The sequence below is a fragment of the Sciurus vulgaris genome (genome assembly GCF_902686455.1).
Source record: "Sciurus vulgaris genome assembly, chromosome: 10".
NCBI lineage: Eukaryota > Metazoa > Chordata > Mammalia > Rodentia > Sciuridae > Sciurus > Sciurus vulgaris.
In genome coordinates this window covers 71,807,773-71,830,658 of record NC_136470.1, presented here as the reverse complement: position 1 = coordinate 71,830,658, position 22,886 = coordinate 71,807,773, and the positions used below count along the sequence as shown (strand labels likewise).

At 35.3% G+C, this 22,886-nt stretch overlaps 1 protein-coding gene across 6 annotated transcripts in view; it reads left to right on the top strand.

Moving 5' to 3' along the window:
* The window catches only part of GOLGB1 (golgin B1), an 88,620-nt gene that overhangs the window by 14,322 nt on the left and 51,412 nt on the right, over nt 1-22,886 (top strand). For 2 of the 6 annotated variants that reach the window (XM_079155256.1, XM_079155251.1), the window contains exons 2-10: nt 5,821-5,915; nt 7,110-7,262; nt 7,476-7,628; nt 9,588-9,710; nt 12,451-12,576; nt 14,610-14,732; nt 15,859-15,972; nt 19,236-19,638; nt 20,876-20,991. In XM_079155256.1, coding sequence (XP_079011382.1) covers nt 5,823-5,915; nt 7,110-7,262; nt 7,476-7,628; nt 9,588-9,710; nt 12,451-12,576; nt 14,610-14,732; nt 15,859-15,972; nt 19,236-19,638; nt 20,876-20,991 — 1,404 coding nt within the window. In that variant the 5' untranslated portion in view covers nt 5,821-5,822. The remainder of the gene's footprint in view (nt 1-5,820; nt 5,916-7,109; nt 7,263-7,475; nt 7,629-9,587; nt 9,711-12,450; nt 12,577-14,609; nt 14,733-15,858; nt 15,973-19,235; nt 19,639-20,875; nt 20,992-22,886) is intronic. The other 4 variants (XM_079155253.1, XM_079155252.1, XM_079155255.1 and 1 more) reach the window with 4 other exon arrangements.

The following is a 22,886-nucleotide window of genomic DNA, read 5'->3' as shown; positions in this document are numbered from 1 at the left end:
TTAGACAAACCAAAGAAATTAAAGGGATACGAATTGGAAAAGAAGAACTCAAACTATCCCTGTTCGCTGATGACATGATTATATATTTAGAGGAACCTGGAAATTCCACCAGAAACTCTTAGAACACATTTTTTCATATATCTGTTGATTGCTTGTAGATCTTCTTCTGTGAAGTGTCTGTTCATTTCCTTAGCCCATTTGTTGATTGGATTATTTGTATTCTTGGTGTAGAGTTTTTTGAGTTCTTCATAGATTCTGGAAATTACCGCTCTATCTGAAGTATGAGTGGCAAATATATTCTCCCACTCTGTAGGCTCTCTCTTCACATTACTGATAGTTTCCTCTGCTGAGAGAAAGCTTTTTAGTTTGAATCTATCCCAGTGGTTGATTCTAGCTTTTATTTCTTGTGCTATGGGAGTCCTGTTAAGGAAGTCTGATCCTAAGCCAACAAGTTGAAGGTTTGGACCGACTTTTTCTTCTATACTCTGCAGTGTCTCTGGTCTGATTCCCAGGTCCTTGATCCATTTTGAGTTGAGTTTTGTGCAGGGTGAGAGATAGGGATTTAGTTTCATTCTGTTGCATATGGATTTCCAGTTTTCCCAGCACCATTTGTTGAAGAGGCTATCTTTTCTCCATTGCATATTTTTGGCCCCTTTGTCTAGTATGAGAAAATTGTATTTATTTGGGTTTGTGTCCATGTCCTCTATTCTGTACCATTGATCTACCTGTCTATTTTGGTACCAACATCATGCGGTTTTTGTTACTATTGCTTTGTAATAGAGTTGAAGATCTGGTATTGCGATACCCCCTGCTTCGCTCTTTCTACTGAGGATTGCTTTAGCTATTCTAGGTTTCTTTTTCTTCCAGATGAATTTCATAATTGCTTACTCTATTTCTCTAAGGTACACCATTGGGATTTTAATTGGAATTGCATTGAATCTGTAGAGCACTTTTGGTAGCATGGCCATTTTGACAATATTAATTCTGCCTATCCAAGAACATGGGAGATCTTTCCATCTTCTAAGGTTTTCTTTAATTTCGTTAGTGTTCTGTAGTTCTCATTGTAGAGGTCTTTCACCTCTTTTGTGAGATTGATTCCCAAGTATTTTATTTTTTTTGATGCTATTGTGAATGGGGTAGTTTTCCTAATTTCTCTTGCTGAAGATTCATCACTTATGTATAAAAATGCATTGGATTTATGAACATTGATCTTGTAACCTGCTACTTTACTGAATTCACTTATGAGTTCTAAGAGTTTTCTGGTGGAATTTCCAGGTTCCTCTAAATATATAATCATGTCATCAGCAAACAGGGATAGTTTGAGTTCTTCTTTTCCAATTCGTATCCCTTCAATTTCTTTGGTTTGTCTAATTGGTCTGGCTAGAGTCTCAAGAACGATGTTGAATAGAAGTGGTGAAAGAGGGCATCCCTGCCTTGTTCCAGTTTTTAGCGGGAATGCTTTCAGTTTTTCACCATTTAGAATGATATTGGCTATGGGCTTAGCGTAGATGGCCTTCACAATGTTAAGGAATCTTCCCGCTACCCCAATTTTTTCTAGTGTTTTGAGCATGAAGGGATACTGTATTTTATTGAATGCTTGTTCTGCATCTATTGAAATAATCATGTGATTCTTAACTTTTAGTCTGTTGATATGGTGAATGACATTTATTGATTTCTGGATGTTGAACCAACCTTGCATCCCTGGGATAAAACCCACTTGATCATGGTGCACTATCTTTTTAATATATTTTTGTATGCGATTTGCTAAAATTTTGTTGAGAATTTTTGTGTCAATGTTCATTACGGATATTGGTCTGAAATTTTCTTTCCTTGATGTGTCTCTGTCTGGTTTAGGTATCAGGGTGATATTGGCTTCATAGAATGAGTTTGGGAGGGTTCCCTCCTCTTCTATTTTATGGAATACTTTGAGAAGTATTGGAATGAGCTCTTCTTTAAAGGTTTTGTAGAACTCGGCTGAGAACCCATCTGTTCCCAGACTTTTTTTTGTTGGTAGGCTTTTGATGACCTCTTCTATTTCATTGCTTGAAATTGATTTATTTAAGTTGTGTATGTCCTCCTCTTTCAGTTTAGGTAATTCATATGTCTCTAGAAACTTGTTGATGTCTTTGAGGTTTTCTGTTTTGTTGGAGTATATATTTTCAAAATAGCTTCTAATTATTTTTTATTTCACTCGTGTCTGTTGTGATATTTCCTTGTTCATTCCGAATTTTAGTAATTTGAGTTTTCTCCCTCTTTCTCTTTGTTAGTGTGGCTAAGGGTTTATCAATTTTGTTTATTTTTTCAAACAACCAACTATTTATTTTGTTAATTTTTCCGATTATTTCTTTTGTTTCATTTTCGTTGATTTCGGCTCTGATTTTAACTATTTCCTGTCTTCTACTTTTGGTGTTGGTCTGCTCTTCTTTTTCTAGGGCTTTGAGCTGTAGTGTTATGTCGTTTATTTGTTGATTTCTACTTCTTTTGTTGAATGCACCCCATGAAATAAATCTTCCTCTAAGTATTGCTTTCATAGTGTCCCAGAGATTTTGATATGATGTGTCTTTGTTCTCATTTACTTCTAAAAATTTTTTAGTTTCCCTCCTGATGTCTTCTGTTATCCATTCATCATATAATAGTGTATTATTTAATCTCCAGGTATTGGAGAAGTTTCTGTTTTTTATTCTGTCATTTATTTCTAATTTCAATCCATTATGATCTGATAGACTACAAGGTAGTATCTCTGTCTTCTTGTATTTGCTAACAGTAGCTTTGTGGCATAAGATATGGTCTATTTTAGAGAAGGATCCATGTGCTGCTGATAAGAATTGTATTCGTTCTTTGTTGGATGGTATATTCTATATAAGTCGGTTAAGTCTTAATTGTTGATTGTGTTATTGAGATCTGTGGTTTCTTTATTCAATTTTTGTTTGGACGATCTATCCAGCGGTGAGAGGGGTGTGTTAAAATCGCCTAGTATTCTTGTGTTGTGGTCTATTTGATTTCTGGAATTGAGAAGGATTTGTTTGACGTACATGGATGAGCCAATGTTCAGGGCATAGATATTTATGATTGTTATGTCTTCCTGATTTATGCTTCCCTTAAGCAGCATGAAATGTCCTTCTTTATCCCTTCTGACTACTTTTGGCTTGAAGTCCACATTATCTGAAATGAGGATGGATACTCCAGCTTTTTTGCTGTGTCCGTGTGCATGGTATGTTTTTTCCCATCCTTTCACCTTTAGTCTGTGGGTATCTCTTTCTATGAGATGAGTCTCTTGCAGGCAGCATATTGTTGGATTTTTCTTTTTAATCCATTCTGCCAGTCTATGTCTTTTGATTGATGAGTTCAGGCCATTAACATTCAGGGTTATTATTGTGATATGATTTGTATTCCTAGTCATTTGACTCATTTTTGTTTTTTGACATGATTTGGTTTCCCCTTTATTCGGCTATTCCTTTAGGCTAGTTTCTCCCGTTGCTGATTTGCATCGTTGTTTTTCATCTCTTCCTTATGGAATATTTTGGTGAGAATGTCCTGCAATGCTGGCTTTCTTTTTGTAAATTCCTTTAGCTTTTGTTTATCATGGAAGGATCTTATTTCATCGTCAAATCTGAAAGTAAGTTTGCTGGGTATAAGATTCTTGGTTGGCATCCGTTTTCTTTCAGGGCTTGGTAAATGTTGTTCCAGGCCCTTCTAGCTTTTAGGGTCTGGACTGAAAAATCTGCTGATATTCTTATTGGTTTCCCCCTGAATGTAATGTGATTCTTTTCTCTCGCGGCCTTTAAAATTCTGTTTATTTTGTATGTTTGGTATTTTCATAATAATGTGCCTTGGTGTGGGTCTGTTATAATTTTGTATATTTGGAGTCCTATAAGCCTCTTGTACTTGGTTTTCCATTTCGTTCTTCAGATTTGGGAAATTTTCTGATATTATTTCATTGAATAGATTGTTCATTCCTTTGGTTTGTTTCTCTAAGCGTTCCTCAATCCCAATAATTCTTAAATTTGGACTTTTCATGATATCCCATAATTCTTGTAGATTCTGTTCATGTTTTCTTACCATCTTTTCTGTTTGTTCAACTTTGTTTTCAAGATTAAATATTTTGTCTTCATTATCTGAGGTTCTGTCTTCCCGGTGATCTATCCTATTGGTTATGCTTTCTATGGAGTTTTTAACTTGGTTTATTGTTTCCTTCATTTCAAGGATTTCTGTTTTGTTTTTTTTTTCAGTATCTCTAACTCTTTATTGAAATGATCTCTTGCTTCCTGTATTTGCTCTTTTAACTGTTGATTGGTGCGATCATTTAATGCCTGCATTTACTCTTTAATCTCCTCCTCAATGCGTGCATTTGTACTTTCATCTCCTCGTTTGCTTCCCTGATTGTTTTAATTATGTACATTATGAACTCTGTTTCTGAGGTTTCTTCTGCTGTGCTGTCATTGGGTTTTTTTTGATATAGTATCTAGGTTTGTTTGGGATATTTTCTTCCCTTGTTTTCTCATATTTGTCAGATGTCAGTGAGACTTTGTGATATTGCAGAATTCTTCTATTGGCGTATATTTTCCCTGTAGATTTCAGTGTATCACCTTCCTGCCTTCAGTAGCCTGAAGTCTTTGAGTAACTTGATAATGCAGTGCTTCTGAAGAAAGCTGCCCCTAGCCCTGTACTGGTTCCAGGACTTGGAGCTGGCTCTGTGTGGAAAGGCTCTCACTGGGGGGTCTGCTCTGAGAAGCTAGCCTGGAAAGGCGCTTCCCACCAGAGGGGGCCAGGGTGTGGGCTGCTTGGGGAAGTCCCTGGCTGCCCTGTCCTGGTCCCTGATGCGACCTGTGGGCAGGAACTTGCTGCCCTGGTTCAGGGACTTGAAACTTGGTTCTGTGCGGAAAGGCTCTCACTGGGGGCCTGCTCCGAGATGCTGGAGAATCTGGCCCTGTGGGAGGAGCCCACCACTGGAGTGCGCAGTGTTGCTGGGGGAGGACTCTAGCTGCTCTGTCCTCCTCTAATAAGCCACCCCAATCCGGGCCTGCCCCCCAGGCAGCGCTTCACCGGGTGGGGGAGGCTTACCCCGAGGCTCTATTTTAGTCCGAGTCTCTCAATGCCTCCCATTCTTGAATCCTGGGTTCTGGAGCGACTGGAGATGCAGTCACCCTCTAGTCCGCCATCTTGGATCGCCCGTAATCTTTATTTTTTAATTGCCATTTCTTACTTATGTTGGTTTTAATTTATTCTTCTTTTTCTAATTTACTTGAGAAGAAGCATAGTTTACTGGTTTCAGTCCTTCCTTCTTTTCTAATATATGCATTTAATGATACATACATTTTGAACAATGGTTATATTTAACTTTTAGTGAAATTACATGGTTCATCAGGAAAGCTTAATGAAAGAATGGGGTTCCTGGGGGCACAGGAAAAGCAAAAGTTTGCTGAATCACAGGGCTTTCTTTAAAAAGTACGGGCGGATTACATTCTGGAAGAGGAAGGAAGACGAAAAAATTCATTTTTGTGATTGAAACTGGTGAGAGGAAGGGCATTAAAGATAACCTTTAAGATATACTTAACAATTATGTACAATTATTTAAAGATTGTGACCTTGTATTTTATTTTTAAAAATGATATTAGGATAGTGATTCTAATCTGTGCTATTGCCACTGTGTGACTATACTGTACACACTCAAATGCCCTTTTGAAGAAATCATCAAGCTGCATTCTGTGTCTAATACATATCTATATATCACCTGCGTAGTTTTCTTATTGATGATATGTTTAGCAATATATGTGCAGCCTTGCCCATTTTGTTGATTCTTATGCTTTCCTTTTTCTGTAGAAATGCTGAGCCGATTATCAGGATTAGCAAATGTTGTTTTGCATGAATTGTCAGGAGATGATGCTGATCAGAATATGACAGCTCCCTTAGACTCTGTGAGTAGCTCTGTTCTAAATTAAACTGATAAGACATGTTCCATGCTCTTCTAAGGAAAATAATTTAAGATAGAAGGGTGTGACTATCCTCCCTCATGCAAGATGGAAACAAGGATTCAGGAAAATGTTAAAACTTTGTAAATGATCCTTCTAAAATTTATGGCTTAAGAGCGGCAGGGATGGAAACCACATCCTGGATGAGATTTGAAAGATCTTTCTCATTTGTTCCTCTGGACCTGTTTAGGGCCAGCTTGTTTTAAGGCTTTCTCCTCCTTGGGTACATATGTCTATTCCATAGAAAAGGTTTAAATGGCAAAAGGTTTGGGCTTGAGAATATCTGTTTGTTTGTTTACATTGATCTACCACTTTTCCTATATTTTGTATTTATTTTCTGAAGGAACCAAAAGAGAGTCCTATTAGTTTTCTGAAAAGACAAGGAATAATGCCTAGTGGTTAAGAGAGTTTTATTCAACTAAGTCTCTTAATTTAAAATTATGGGCTCCTCCACTTTATAGTTTGTGATCTTTACTTTCTTTTATTGTTCTCTTTGGTAATTGGATTAGTCAACTTTTCATCACTGACAAAACTATCCAACAAGAACTTTGTAGAGGAGGGAAAGTTTATTTTGGCTCATGATTTCAGAGGTTTAGGCTATGGTGAGCCAGCTCCATTTCTCTGGCACAAAGGTGAGGCAGAACACTGTGGCAGAAGGTCATGGTGGAGAGGCTCTGCCCAATTCATGGCATCCAGGAAGCAGAGAAAGAGAAAAAGAGAAGTGGCTGCAGGGTAGATAAATCCTTCCAGGTCATGCCCCTAGTGACTCCTCTCCTCCAGCTCTGCCCCACCTGTCTCTAGTTGTTACCACTCAGTTAGTCCATTCAAACTAGGATGAACTGATTAGGTCATAGCTCTCACAATTCAATCATTTCATCCCCAAACATTCCTGCTTTAACACAGGAGCTTTTGGGGGACACCTCATCCAAACCATAGCAGTAATATTAGATTAATATTCAATAAAATGCTCAGTATATTGTAATGGCTGTAAGGACTGTTGGCTCAGTTATAAAGAGTCTTGAATTTCAAAGGGCATGAGTTGGGCAAAGAATAAGATGAAATTGTTGGAATGAAGGAACTCCTATTTGGAAGTTAATAACCTTTTCCCTCGTGTATTGGCAACTTTTTTCTAAACATTAGGAAGTACCTCAGGAATCAGACATGGAATTTAATAATAGAACACAAGAGGATGTTTTGGAGCGCCTGGCTTATTCAGAACAGTTGGTGGTAGAGCTGAAAGAAATTATTAGACAGAAGGATGTTCAACTGCAACAGAAGGATGAAGCTCTACAGGTACTACTGCTTTTGTTCTTTCTTAGACAAGCATTTGCGAAAGGACAGATACACCATTCACTTAAGATTTTTTTCTTCACTTAGATTATTAGAGAATCGGATTCTTATTAATACTATAATGTAATGTCTACTAAGAGGAACTTTTGTTATGTGCTAGATAAATATTTATGGTGGATAAGCATTCATGTATTTGTCATTATTGTTCTCTGGCAGGAGGAAAGAAAAGCTGCTGATAGCAAAATAAAAAAAATAAAACTTCATGCAAAGGCAAAATTAACTTCTTTGAATAAGCACATAGAAGAAATGAAGGCACAAGGAGGAACTGTTCTGCCTACAGAACCTCAGTCAGGGGAGTCATTCTCCAAGGTATGGGTACTGGCTATAAATGTCTTTTCTGAGTCTAAAAAGTCTCCCAATATGGAAATACTTCACTAAGCACAAACATTTATAGTGGTAAGATAATAAAGCACTAAATACTGTCCTTTTTGTAGGACAAGACTTATAATTTGAGTGGACTATCTATAGCCTACACATAGAGAATGAAAGGCCTGCAGAAAACATGGACATGAATTGTCAGTTGTGGCCTAGACTTTCAGAGAATTAAAAAGGCTAACAAGAAATAACTACTAAAGTGAGACATTTGGAGAGGAGACACATACTTTTTGGAGGAGTTTCAACTTGGAGGAGTTGGAACATTAAACTAGATGACCTCTAACTTTTTTTTCTTGCACTCTGAAATCCTTTATTCAGTGACCTAATAAAGAAAAATTCTGTGTCCTCATATGGCCACATAGTGGTAGATTAATGTTTTACAGATTTTGGACTGAATCAGTCAGATTACCTTGGACTCCCTGTAAGGGAAGCTCCCTATGACTATGGCTGCCACCAATAAAACAGTTTACAGAGAGGACTGAGAAAAGGTGCCATTTTGAGGAATAGAGTATTGTTCCAGTACTTATTATGTTTCCTTCATTATATTCCTATTTAGACAGCTCTGTGGACAACAAGAAACTTCAGTTTTGTGCAGGGTTCAGTGGATATTCTGTGGAGGCAGGAATGTCACATGTGCACATTGTAGTTGTAGAGTAGTCAGACTTCACCCTATTTAAGAAATCTTATTTTCTTAAGTTCTGTCTGTTGTACTCATTGACCAGCTAAATTCATATTCTCATTGTTCTCAGTTCTGGGGAAAAAATGTTTTCATCAGTTTTCTAGGCATAACCTTTAGGGAAACTAGCTAGTTCCCTATTACCTTGGTCAGTTGAGGACATTACTTTTCCTGAAATAATAACCTTGTTTAACTTCTCAAAATCTTATTTTAAAGCTTTTATTAGTCTTCTCAAATAACTTCTTTATATGAATTCCTTCTTTTCTTACTTTTTGGTTTTTCCTTCAACAGTTCCCCTCCCTTGTCTGGTAGCACCAACCTCTCTTTCATGTTATTTGTTCCTTCAAATTTCCCTCAGCCATGCTCTTAGATTTTTAAATTATTTTATACTTTGCTTTTTAACTAACTTTATTTTTAGCTCTAAGACCTTAAACATCTTACAGTCTCATTTTCTTTTCCAGTTAAGTAAATGATTTCCAGCAGTCCCAGTCAGCACCAGCAGTCAGTGTATGCATTTATATAGTAAAACTATAACAGATTCAACACAAAGCCAGGTAATCTGAGGGAGTATAGTTGAAGAAATGATAGCAATCCTCAGATGGTAGACGATTATGTGAAAGAAAATGTAAAATTATTTTTTGTACTTGAAGTAAGCAGAATTAGTTTCATTTGGAGATTAAATGGAGAGACGAAATCTGGGTCTAAGGAAGAGCTTTTTTTTTTTTAAAAGAAAGACTGTTGAAAGATTTGAATTTCCCCTCACTGGCCCTTTTCTGATGTTTTAGCCCTCAGTTAATAGCAGCTGTAGTTTTTGAACTCTGGCCTTCATTTTTCGAGGCAGCAAGACTGAATTTTCTGTTAAATTTTATTCCTGAATGGCACTGACTTGTTCTGCCTCAGTCTTAAGCCATCAGAATGGGAAGCTTGGTACTACTTCTTCTAAGTATAACTAACTCCCTTCTGGTTTTTTCCTGCTTTTGGCTGCCTTATAATGTTTTCTCTATTTTCCAGAGTTTACAACTATTCTCTGAGGGAGAATAGATCTAGTAGAAGCCACTTGGCCATACTAAACTGGAAAACCCTAAGACTCCTTGAGGTTTTTCTTATTTCCATCAGTTTAATAAAACTATAATTAAGTGGTTGTAAAGAGCAAATAGAACAAAAGATCAAATGTGTATTAATTGTAATGCTTTTGAATGACTTTGTTGCATTTTCAGCATGATAAGAGTTCTACAGAGGAAGAAATGGAAATAGAGAAGATAAAACATGAACTTCAGGAGAAGGAAAAACTAATTAGCAGTTTGCAAGCCCAGCTTACCCAGGCAGAGCAGACTGCCCAGGTAGGGGGTGTGAGTTACCTCATGAACACAAGGTTAATGAATTACTAAAACCCAAGGGATGGATTTTCATATGACATATTTATCTATATGTCTATCAACCCCTCCCTACCTGCTTTACTATCTCCTTCCCTCCTTCCTTCCCTCCCTATTTCCCTCCTTTCTTTCCATTCTAGTAATTTTATTAGTATATGCATGGATGTTTATCATTTTTAGTTGATATTTGTATCTACCTAGTATGTTATTTGAATATGTGGTTCACATATTTTTATTTCAGAAGTTTTCTTGAATTATATAGTTTGAAGTATTAGATATATTTCCTTATTTGGTTTTCTTTTGGGGGAACTTCTGTTATTTGTGTGTTTGATCTTTGATTATCTATAATATTTACCACTTTCCTCAAGTCCTTTTTTATCCCTTCCTTATAATTTCTCCAGTTTCTTTCTTTTTTTTTATTTCACACAAGGCAATCTATTTTGTGTTTCTTGTTTTTTCTTCTATTCTGAAATTATTTTTTTCTTTTATATCAACTTCATGAGTTCGATTGCCTGATTTTTTAGTTTTTCTAATTCTTTTTTATTGTTGTTTTTTGATTCTGGGGTTCAAACCCAGGGCCTTGAGCATGTGAAGGAAGAGCTTATCACTGAGCTATATCCCTAGCTCCTCTAATTCTGATTTATGTTTTTCTTTCATGTCCCTTATAATTTTATTAATTTTGAATTCCTTTTGAAATAGGTAGCAATTTCTTCTTGTTTTTTGAGCATGCCTCTTGTATGTTTTTTAATCACCTATAAGTATGTTATTCTGCTTCTTAGCCTTTTTTTTTTAATGCTAATTTCATATGGCATTTGGGCCTTGATCCTTATTTCCTTATTTTTGTGTGAAATTAGTTTTCCTGAACCTTTAGAAGGAGTCTTTTTAGGAAAACTTTTTTAGGAAAACTTTTCTTATGTAATAGTTTTCCCTTGTATGTTCTTTTTGTGTCATGTTCAAACATATGAGAGCTAGATTTCTCAGATTTGTGACTTTCTTTCCCCTGTCACTTTGGTCTATACCAGCACTATACAATATGAATAGGTTTACTAGTAATACAAAACACTGGAGGCAATTCACTTTTCCCTCAGCAGGTGAATATGTCCAAACTATAATGTATCCAAACATTGGAATACTAGTTAGAAATAAAAAAAGAATGAATTATATAAATATCAGTAGTCTGCCTTCATTTTAAACTATACTGATTTTTGAGCTAGAAAAAATAATTCAGTTATAATTAAAGTAATAGTAAATGTTTATATTTCAATTCAATTACCAATTGTGATTTATATTGGTATCAACTACTACTCAAACTATCTGCATTAAGTATTCAAATTATCACCTATGTAGTTTCACATTACTATATGGGTGTATAGAAAACTATTGAAACTGCGTCATTCCATTGATATCAACTTTATGTATGCTTGTCACTTGAACAGTATCCTGCTCAAGGCAACTGATAAAGTAAATATAATCATACCAAAACAAAGCTGTATTTGATGGAAAAATAATTTATACTTCAGTTTTAAATTTAGTTAAAATGAAATATTATGGACTGGGTATGTGGCTCAGTGGTAGAGTGCTTGCCTAGCATGTGTGAGGCACTGGGTTTGATCCTCAGCACCACATTAAAATAAATAAATAAAATAAAAGGTATTGTGTCCATCGACAACTAAAAAAAATTTTTTTAAATGAAGAAGGAAATTTTTTTCACATTAGTTTTATTTAACCCTGTATAGCCTTATGAGGCTAGTTGATGCTAAATTATGCCACATGTGTATAGAGTTTCTCTTTCTTCTGTTTCTATTATCCCTATTCTGTTTTTTTTTTTGTTTGTTTGTTTTTTTGTTTTTTTTTTTTTTTTTTTGTGGTACTGGGGATTGAGCTCAGGGCCTTGTGCTTGCAAGGCAAGCACTCTACCAGCTGAGCTATCTCCCCAGCCCTTTTTTTTTTTTTTTTTGTCAAGTGCTGGGGATTGAACCCAGGGCCTCACACATGCTAGGAAAGCACTCTGCCACTGAGCTGCATTCTCCAGCCTTGCTTAATTTTTATTTCACTAGTGAGCACCTTCTTCAGAATACATGTCCAAGTCTTAGAAGGGAGCCCTGATGAATCAGTTTTGAGAGACCAGAGGGGCTAAATTGCTCTAGCCCTTTTAGTCCTCCATACTGCGGACCCCTTGCATTTACGCAGTATCGAAGAGTGGAAAAGCCCTGCTGCTATTCTGAAGTTTGCAGCTGTCCATTCCAACAATACTTTTTGGCTATTTTGAACTTTTTCTGTTTTTAGAGCCATCAGATATCACTCTGCCTTCATCATCTTCCTGTTATGCAGACTCTAATACTGTGCAGGTCTTGTGAATTTTAGTGGTTTATCCTCACTTGCTTCTGTTTTAAAGTTTGTATGACTATCTTCCTAATTTTATTGTAAATATTATCCATTTTTTTTTTATTTTGCTGTCTAGTTTACTGTCTTTTTCTATGTGAGGATTCAGAGAAATTGAAAAAAATTGCTCTCACTTCTTTCTTCCTCAGACAAATAATTTTTGATAATTCCTTTTTTAAAATCACAATGCAATTCCCTTTTGTGTTAAGTGGAAATTAGAAGGAAATATGGTAGGCATTTAGGATAAATGAGAAAAGAAGGTCAAAGAATTAAGAATGCTAAACCTTTTGCTTAAATAAATACTTTTTTTCTTCTATATTTTCAGTTCGATAAAAGTTCTACAGAGATGGAAGAATTTGTAGTGATGAAGCAACAGCTTCAGGATAAGGAGGAACTCATTAGCACTTTGCAAGCCCAGCTTAGCCAAACACAGGCAGAGCAAGCTGCACAGGTAGGGGCGGAAGTCACCTTTATTAGAATAAAAGTTTACGAAATTCAAATCCATTGCCATTTCTTATATGCCAAGTCAATTCAGACAGTTACTTTTAAAATTTTAGTACATGAAAGAATAGTTGCCGGGAGTGTTAAAGTAGAAATTAGAAGGGTAATAGAAGAAATTAGGTAAGTAGGTAAGTATGTCATTAGGGAACACTAGAAATCCTCAAAAAAGTGTTTTTTACCTTGATATGTTTGCCATAGCCTAATTGTGACTGTTTATTACTGTTTATGAAACTGGGTTCATACTAAGTTCAAAAAAGACTGATAAGAGAAGCCAAAAGAAATACAAATAATTAGGTTCATTCTTTCCCTAAAATAAAATGTTAGTGGGAGATAAATTATAATCAGAAGGTTACTTAGTGAGCATGTAATAAGAAAGTGGTGTAGGTTATATGATTCCTTGTTAAGTAACACTAATATGTGACATTCTTCTTCATATTTATTTCTGCCACCAGAATTTGACTGTTTAGACTGATATCCTTAACGCTTCCTATTTTTCTAACTTTCCTAGTTGACCACCTACACCCATATTTTTCCTTTGGGAATGCTTTTGAATCACAACACATTTTATCCATGAAGTACTTTTTCACATAGCTAATCTTATCCATCAGATATATTGGTAACTTGTTATTAGTGCCTTCTCATCTGTGAATGGCCTATTGCTATATAAATAGTTAAAATTATGTATACTGGAATCCTTAATTTTATCCTTCTAGCTTTCATTATGTCCTTTTTATGTAGCGCCTTGTACAGTATAGGATGGAGATATACAGTACATGGTTTTTACCTACAATTCGCTTAAAATATGGAAAACCAAGATATATAACTATATTAACAGATCCATGATAATGTAAGAAATTCTAAATAAATGCCAAAGCAAGCAACATTACAGAAAAGTATTTTGACAGGTGAAAGATGTTATTGTGAGCATGACAGTTATAGAAAGTTATATAGAAAAGTTGGGATTAGAATAGACAATATTCTAAAAGAGCTGAAGGAAGGCATTCTAGTCATGGAGAAGGGTGTGAGTAGTCTCAGAGAAGAAATATATCCAGTGCATTTAAGGAAAAGAATGTTAGATATGTTTGGCTAGGGAAAGACTCCAGGGCCTGCATGCTTAAAACACAGGATTCCAAATTCATAATGAGGTCAGAATTCCGATAATCAGAAATCATAAGGGTTTTTTGTGAAACTACCAAGAAGGTGAGCCAAGGTTAATTTAAGGTGTTACAACTAAGAAATCAGTGATAGGTAAAGGACCAATGCAAAATAAGCAAACTAAAAGCTGGTCAGCATGCTCAACTATAGCTCTCAAGGAATGAATTGGCAGGCATCACAGACTAAAGCCAAACAAAAACACTGATACCCAGCAGCTCACAATCAACCATTTATTTACATTCCATCCTATTAAAGACAGTTACAGCCTATAAATAACTGTCTGGGAAGGTGGTTTGGGTTTGGAAGCACACTGAGTTCTTTGGTAGAAGCACGTTTTTGAATATAAGACTAGAAAGATAAATTTGTATTTCCAATTTAGAGACTCTTGAATAAATGATACATTAGTTTGAATTTTCACTTATTCGACATGAGAATGCCATTGAATATTTTTGAGCATGAATGTGATGTTGAAAGAAGTATCCAGAGTTTAAGAGAAGTCTAACTTTATATTTAATGTTTTAATCTTTGAGAACTTATCAGAAATATGTTTGTATGTTTAAAACATTTCTACTACCCATGAAAATATAATTTCTAACAGTTTCATTTAGAGTGATTTCTGAATTTGATACTAGGTTTCCTCTCACATTTGAAAGTATGACCAGTCCCTTCTCTCTTTCAGTATTCTCATCTTTGACATTCTAAATTGAATCTTTAAAAAGTGCTGTCTGTAAATTCTTAGTGTCTGTCTTTGGAGAGTAGTCTGTAAGATTTGTTTGTGAAATACTCAGGAAGTGTAACGTGTATAGTTTCTCTGGTGTGTATCTTCAGTTGAGTTCCATGCAGCAGGTGGTCCGAGAGAAAGATGCCCGCTTTGAAACACAAGTTCGTCTTCACGAAGATGAGCTTCTTCAGTTAGTAACCCAGGCAGATGTGGAAACAGAGATGCAACAGGTGTGTTGCTCAAACTCAGTAGAATGTCTGTCATTTCAGTTAACATTTAATCACAACATCATGGCTGCTTTTCAAACATCCCCCCTCCCCGCTGCTCTCCACGTGGACCTGGTGTGCTCCTTATTGGCTTCTTTTTGGTGTCTTTTTCTCCTGTTGCACATATTTATTTTCCCTACCATTATCTTGCCTTTTATCCCTCTAATAAGGTTGTGAGAGCTCCAAAGTGGAGTTTAATTGGGGAATGTGTGTGGTAGTCAGAATTTGGTTTTTCTTTGGTTTGCTGGTTGTAGCTGCCTTCATGCATTAAAAACCTGATTCACAGCTTTACATCAATGAAGTCAGTTTTAAACTTTGAAAAAATTAGAGACAAAAAGGAATGCTTTTGAAGCTACGAAGTCATTTATTAAATCAGTAATTTTTTTAAATGTTCATTCAGTAAATTTTGAAAATTGACTTCATTGCATTTGAATTCACCGTCTACTAACTCAAAGGTGTTTGTTTTCACTTAGTGGGTAGTATAGTGTGTTACTGAAAGGCACTCCAATGGCACTTGTTGTTTGATCTGCTTAATTGTTTTTGAGTGCAACTTCTTCTAAGTTCTAAGCAGTCTTTCAGAATATACCACTAAGTCAAGTTTCAGAATATAATACTTGTTTAAGTAGAACATTATTTGCATACACTTATTGATTTATTTATTCAACATGTGTTTTTCAAGTGCCCACCCTGTGCATGAAACTAGCAGAAGAGAAATGGTTCTTGCCTGCAGAGAATATTCTTTTTGGTGGGTGAGATATAATGTTACCAATGTTATTTAGGTACAAGACATGAATTATGTAATTCTGAAAGGTGCTTTAAATGTGTTGTTTTTCAATAATTATTAGAAGGCTCTGTAATTCAGGGACTTGCCCTTTTCTGACTTAGGTGGTTGTCTGAGCTCTGGGGAAGACATTTTGGAGATTCTTTGTTGCTACTAGATGGGGAGCATGGCATGCTGGCGCCCCCGTCTTTAGTTGATCATCTTTTCACATCCAAAAATTGAAATACACAAATCTACATGACATTTTGAAAGGTAGAAAAATAATAGTGCTCATTTGTTAGCACATTGTATCTAAAATGTTTTTTTCAGAAATTGAGGATGCTGCAGAGGAAGCTTGAAGAACATGAAGAAGCCCTGTTGGGCCGTGCTCAGGTGGTGGACTTACTGCAGCAGGAGCTGAATGCTGCTGAGCAGAGAAATCAGGTACTGCCTTATGTGATCTTTACTGCCTATCAGGGGGCTGTTCATTTCCACTTCAATTTGCTAAGCAGCAGGTCTAAAAGCCTTTTATAGCCCTAACCAACTTGGTGAGACCCTACCTTATAATAAAATAAAGAAATAAATTAGGACGTAGCTCAGTGGTAAAGTACCTCTGAGTTCAATCTCTAGTACCAAAAAGAAGAAGAAAAAAACCAAGCCTACTATAAGCCTTTAGAGAATGAGTACCATTTGTTCATTCTTTCAACAGATATCTCTGATTAAGTGGTGGTGATGAGCAAAAAATACAGTTCTCCTCCTTGTGGAGCTTACATTTCACATCTTTATTGTTGCTCTTTTCATTTTAGGTCTGGAGTCCTACTTTCTCTAGAATTCCTATTTTCCTCTAGTGAGTTTCTTTTTTATCACCTTACCCCTTTGCTGTCTTAAATGATTCTTGTGCATTATGTATGGTCTCTTTGCCTGTTTTTGTCAGTTAACTTTCTGTTGGATTGAAGTAATCCCATTATATGCCCTTGAATCTAAAGGTGATCAGGGATTTTGATGTTCTAAAACCTTAAAAATTCAAATATCCTGTTCCCTGATTATTATGTATCCTGTCATTCCCTTTTCTCATACTGTCCTGATCTTCATTCTTATTAAGAAATACGGATCTTTCCACTTTGTTCCTCTAGTGGCTGCTACTTTGGCCTCTCTCTGTCCTGTTTGGACCCATGCTTGACCATTTGGACTACTTTACAGCCCTTAGATTGATTCCTTGTCATATAAGTAGTCAAATTGTAATGCAGAATTGGTGCTACAGCCCACATTCTCTGCTTGTTCATCTGTGTGCTGCATGCTGCTGGAGAAAGTCAACCAATCCTCTCTCATTAGTCTTCAACTCTCCTTGAGGCAAGCTTTCTATCTTGCTTAGAAACATGTCACCCTTTCTTTCATCCTCGTAAAACCCATACTGTGACCCCAAATGCCCCTCAGACTGCCAATGAGATTCAAATACCAGTTTTGCCACTTATTAGTTATCACACACAGATAATTACATCTAAATACCTTTTGGCAAATTACATATTAGTAGTACTATGAATCCTTATAACAATGACATCTATGTAATAGATGCTATTATCATTCATATTTTATAAATGAAAAAATTCAATCATGGAGAACTCATACATACCCCAGGTCAATTTGGTAGGCTTCAGATTGGTAAAAGAAGGATAATAGCATACATATCATGAGCAAAACACAGGATCTCCTGAAATAGTAAAAGTACTTAGGACAGTGTTTGGCACATACTTACATTCTACTAAAATCACTCTAGAATCATTAAGCACTTCTGAATTGTCAGATCCGATGGATACGTTCTAAGTTTCACTTTACTACACCTTTCTGCAATATTTGTTACTATTGATTACTCATTCCTTGAAGTTTTGCATTCCCTTGACTATTAGAACATGGCATTATCTTGGTTCTCTTTCTGCATCTCTGGAGCTTTTCTGTTTGTTTTTACTTCATAGACTTCTTTTCCTGCCCATTTAACCATGTTTCCCAGTATTGCAGACTCAGTCCCGTATTGTCACTATATGCATTCTTCTCACTTTTCCTCTTGTGGTAGATGGTAAGTCTACATCCCCAGTGCCACTAACATCTCCAAAATATTTATCTTCCCAGTGCATCTGATGTATGTCCAGTTCCCTGCCAATATATGGGTATCCCATGAATCCTTTGGTGATCCCCAAGGTGATAGATATGCTAGTTACCTTGATCTGATCATTACATATTATATACAAATATTGAATTGTCACACTGCATCCTATAACTGTATATAATTACTATGTCAATTAAAAATATATTAAACAAAAAACAAAGAAAACCTAGTATTTTTTATCATATTTCCTCTTTTAATGGGCCATTTACCTAAAAGAATAAAACTCATTAGACTTTTTTTCTTTTTGTTCATTAATTCCTACAATTAACTAATTAGAATTAATTAGCAAGTGCTGAGTACTGTGGTGCACACCTGTTATCCCAGCAACTCAGGAGGCTGAGGCAGGAGGATTACAAGTTCAGGGCCAGCCTCAGCAACTTAGTAATACTCTGTCTCAAAAGTTAAAAATAAAAAGGACTGGGGTTGGAGCTTAGTGGTAAAATGCTCCTGGGTTCATTCCCAAATACCAAAAAATAAAAATAAAAAGTCATTATCAGGTTTACTGATTTTTCATCTCTTAAATAATTCTTGAATTCTCTTCATTAGTAATATCAGTAGACTAGTTCTGGCTCAAGAACAATTTTGCATGAAAAACATTTTTGCATGACAGGTTTTTCTCTGCTTCTGTTCTTCTCCCACCCCCCAGTATATCATCCGTTTGGCAATCAAGGGGATGTCTCCAAAAATCATGTCTGACCAGAGTTCCTTATTAGAAGAACAAATTCCAAGTCCCTTAATATGGTGTGTAAAGAGCCTTATGATTTGACTCGTGATTATTTTTCTAGCATCATCCCCTACCTTTTCTTGCCAGCCCTTTTTTTTTTTTTTTTTTCTCGTGGTACTGGGGATTGAACCCAGGGCCTTGTGCTTGTGAGGCAAGCACTCTAACAAGTGAACTATCTCCCCAGCCCCATCCCCTATCTTTTCTTACTAGAGCTTTACCTGCTACCAACTTCAAACTTCATTGATAACCCTGTTTTTTCTTTACCTCTCTGCTTTTTTGTCCTATTTCTCTAAAGTTCTGTCTTTTAGTGCCCACTTGCCTGGTTGAGTCCTCATTATTTAAATCTTAGATTAGGTGACTATCTTTACCCTATTCCATCCTTCTTCTCTGCTTATATTAATACCTGGTAAGTATCCCTCTCTTGGCCTTTAATCTTTTGTATTATACTTATCTCTTTCAGTGTCCTTGAACTCTTGAGTTTCTTGAGGGCAGGGACTGGATTCATTGATTCATTCAGTACTTATCAGGTACCACTCTATGTATATACTGTGCTAGGTGCCAGAGATCAATAAGACTAAAACAAAGTTCCTTCCCTATGAAACTTATTTTCTTATGGGAGAGGCAGAAAATATAAAATAATGACACAAATAAATATATGTGAGTACAAATGTCAAAAGTATCTAGAAGCAAAAATATAGGATCTTCAGCAGTAGGTTTGGTGCTAAGCACCTAGCCATTCTTCACCTTGAAGAAGCACTTGACTATGCTCATTGAAATGAAAGAATATATTTGTGGCTCATGACGCTTTATCTTTTTTCTTAGAGTCTCTCTCAGCAGTTACAGCAGATGGAAGCTGAACATAATATTTTAAGGAACACTATGGAAACAGAAAGACAAGAGTCCAAGGTTCTGATGGAGAAGATGGAACTTGAAGTGGCAGAGAGAAAATTATCCTTCCATAACCTGCAGGAAGAGATGCAACACCTTATGAGACAGTTTGAACAAGCAGGCCAAACCCAGACTGAGCTGGAGTCTCGATATAGTGCTTTGGAGCAGAAGCACAAAGCAGAAATAGAAGAGAAGACTGCTTACATTTTGAATCTTCAAAAGACTGAGCGAGAGCTGCAATCTGCCTGTGATACTCTAAAGGATGAAAATTCAAAGCTTCTCCAAGATAAGAATGAGCAGGCAGTTAAGTCAGCCCAGGCCATTCAGCAGCTGGAAGGTCAGTATTTTCTTGCTTTTAAAGTCCTCACCTCTAGCACTTTAGTGACTTATACTTCTTATATTCAGGTATCTATTAATGATATCATTTGCTCAAACCATTTGAGTCCATAGGATTAAAAAGTCACTTATGAACTGTTTGTTGCATTTTTTCCTGCTCTGACTAAAGTAATAATCTGTCTTAATATTATAATTATCACTCCAGTACTGATAACTGGTGATAGTGATGTTTCAGGTAATAAACAGAATGCTGTGTGACACATGATTCTGATTTAAAAGGGTTATCATTGAAATGAGTATGATTTGAATTCATTTGTGGGAAACTCAGGCCAGATCTATATACATAAGTAGGGGAATTGAATTGCATAGAGTCATTAATTTCAAATGTGAATCTCAATACTTTTCTTATAGGTAAAATTTTCTTTTAAATAAAAAACTTTTAACCTTTCAAAAAGTACAAAGAAAACTTTTTAAATATCTTGTTATACATTTGAGCAAATTGTTATGTGCATGTACAGTTATGCACATAATGTACATAATGACATGAACATAATGACATAATGAATCCCATCATTATGTATAATTATAATGTACCAATAAAAATAAATTGAAAAAGTAAAAAACAAATACATGTTTCTAAAATTTTGAACATTTTAAAGTTTATAAATTAAAAAGTGAAACTCCCTCAACACCAGTAGTCTATCTCACTGGTCCTTTTCCCCAAATTGTAATCTCTACTGATTGGTTAACAAATAGTTAAAGGAAAGATTTTAGATTGTCTAAGCGGACAATTTGTATTGAAGAGCTGAGTATTAGCCAGAAAGCATTACATGGTAACATGGTGTTACATGAGCATGTTGTTCTCTTAACTGAACCAGGTTCATGTTTAAAACCTTCCTATGGAATCATGAGGGAACCAATAACACTTAAGTGGAGAGTGAAAGAGATAAAATATGAACCACAAAAACCATTTTCACATGGAAAGGAAAAATGAACTTTAAAAAACAATGCCTAGGCCTATTTTATTTCACCTTTGAAAGAGGTAGTTTACTACCTTTTGGTCCTTGAGAACATAGACACAGTTTAAAAAAAATGTCCTTGGCGTCGTAATCAAGGACACTGAACTAGTAAACAGCATATGATGTATCCTTAGACGATAATAACTTTAAACTTTAAATTCTAAATCTCAGACTTGAAGCAAATAGCACTTCTATTTATTTGTTTTTTCTTTTCCATAGATCAACTTCAGCAAAAATCTGAAGAAATTAACCAATTTCTAAATAAACCAACCTTTCAAAAACATGAAACTGCATCACAGACTTCTTTCCCAGATGTTTCTGATGAGGGCACACAGGTATTAAATGTGCATTTCTTATGAATATGATCTATTTGTTTTTGTTGTATCTCTACTTGGGGACAAATAGTATAAACCTGTCTTTTCTGCCTTATAAGATGATTTTTTGGGAGATGATTCTATTTGAAATGAATCATGAAAAGCATTAATGCAGTGTCTCAACAATGAATGAATGATAAGAACTTAGATAACAAACTCCATGGTCTCAGGAGCCCTTCTGATTCTAAGGCCTTAAAAATCTGTATTGGGGATGAATCATTACTTTTGCTTTTATAATCAATTTTCCCAATTCAGAAGTCAGCTTTGTTTTGGTAGACTGTGTTTTTATTGGGGTTAATGTATACAAATCAGTATAATCACACTTATGTCTATTATAGAAATTATATTGCTCCCATTAAATTTATCAGAAAAAAGTTATTTGCCAAATGACTGCTGATTGACTGATATATTTTCCCTTCCTTTTATAAAAGTCTATGTAGAAAGCCAGATTATAATCACCAGAAGGCTGCTTATTGAGCATAACTCTAACCACAGGCAAATTAGTTTGATAATCCTAATTGACTAGTGCCAAGCTGGGATAACTGGGTTCATCCACCTTCATTATAAGATTATCCTTTCAAACTGACAGACCTATATGGTGACCGAGTTCTTTGTTCCCTGGGCAATACTGTGCACTGATAAAAATTTTTGCCTGTTAGTTTCTGGCATCTATGCTTTCCAGTCTCTTCCATTATCCCATTTTCAACTTTTTCCTCCAGTGCTTTGTTAAGACATTTTCCAACCACTCGTTTAAATTGAAAAGGTTTTGTAGGAAACATCTGTATACCCACCTCTAGATTCTATATGTATTTGCTTTATCTTCTGTCCATTTATCCATCTACCCATCTATCAGTTCATCTTAATTTTTATACATTTTATAGTACGAAAAATCAGTACCTATACTTTAAATATTTCAGCATGCATATCATTGACTAGATTTCAATATTTATTTATAATTGAGGTAAACTAGTTGAGAAAATTCTTTTTCTTTTGAGGTAAGATTTACAAGCTATTATATTCATAAACCTTAAGTGTGCCATTGAATTATGTCAAATGCATACATCTCAGATCCCTACTAAGCTTATATCATGTTACCATCACCCTACAAGGAATCCTCATACTCTTTTGTAGTCAATTTCACCCTTCTCCAGAGTCAACTACTATTTTGTTTTTTTACCATAGATTAAGTTTGCCTATTTTACAACATTATATAATCATATAATATATGCTTTTTTGTATAAAACTTTCACAGCATTTTGAGATCCATATTGTTGTATGTGTCATAATTTATTTTATATTGCTGAGAAATATTTTATCTTAAGAATATAATATGTTTTCCTTTTATGTGATTGTGCTGCACTTTCCTTTTGATGGACACTTGGGCTTTTTCATGCTGTGACTATTATAAATTAGGCTACTGTGATCATTCTCACACTGTTGGTGTAGACATATGTTTTCATTTATCTCCAGTAAGTACTAATTGAAGATTTGTTGGGCCATAGATTACATATGTATTTGAATTTATAAAGAACTCCCAGATCGTTTCCCAAAGTGATTATACCATTTTATATTCCCATTTTAAATATATAAAAGTTCCAATTCTCCCAATTTTTTTTCCAGATTTGATAGTGTAATTTATAAAAATTTTAGCCATTTATGAGTTTATATTTCTAAATGATGTTGAATTTTTTTTTTCTTGAGATTCTTGGCCTTTTTGTATATCTTCTTTTGGTAAAGTGTCTGTTCAAGTAATGACCCCATTTTTAAAATCAAGTTATTTGTCTTTTTATTATCCAGTTGTAGGAATAATTTATATATTCCAAATATTAATCAGTTATCAAATATGTTTGGTAAAT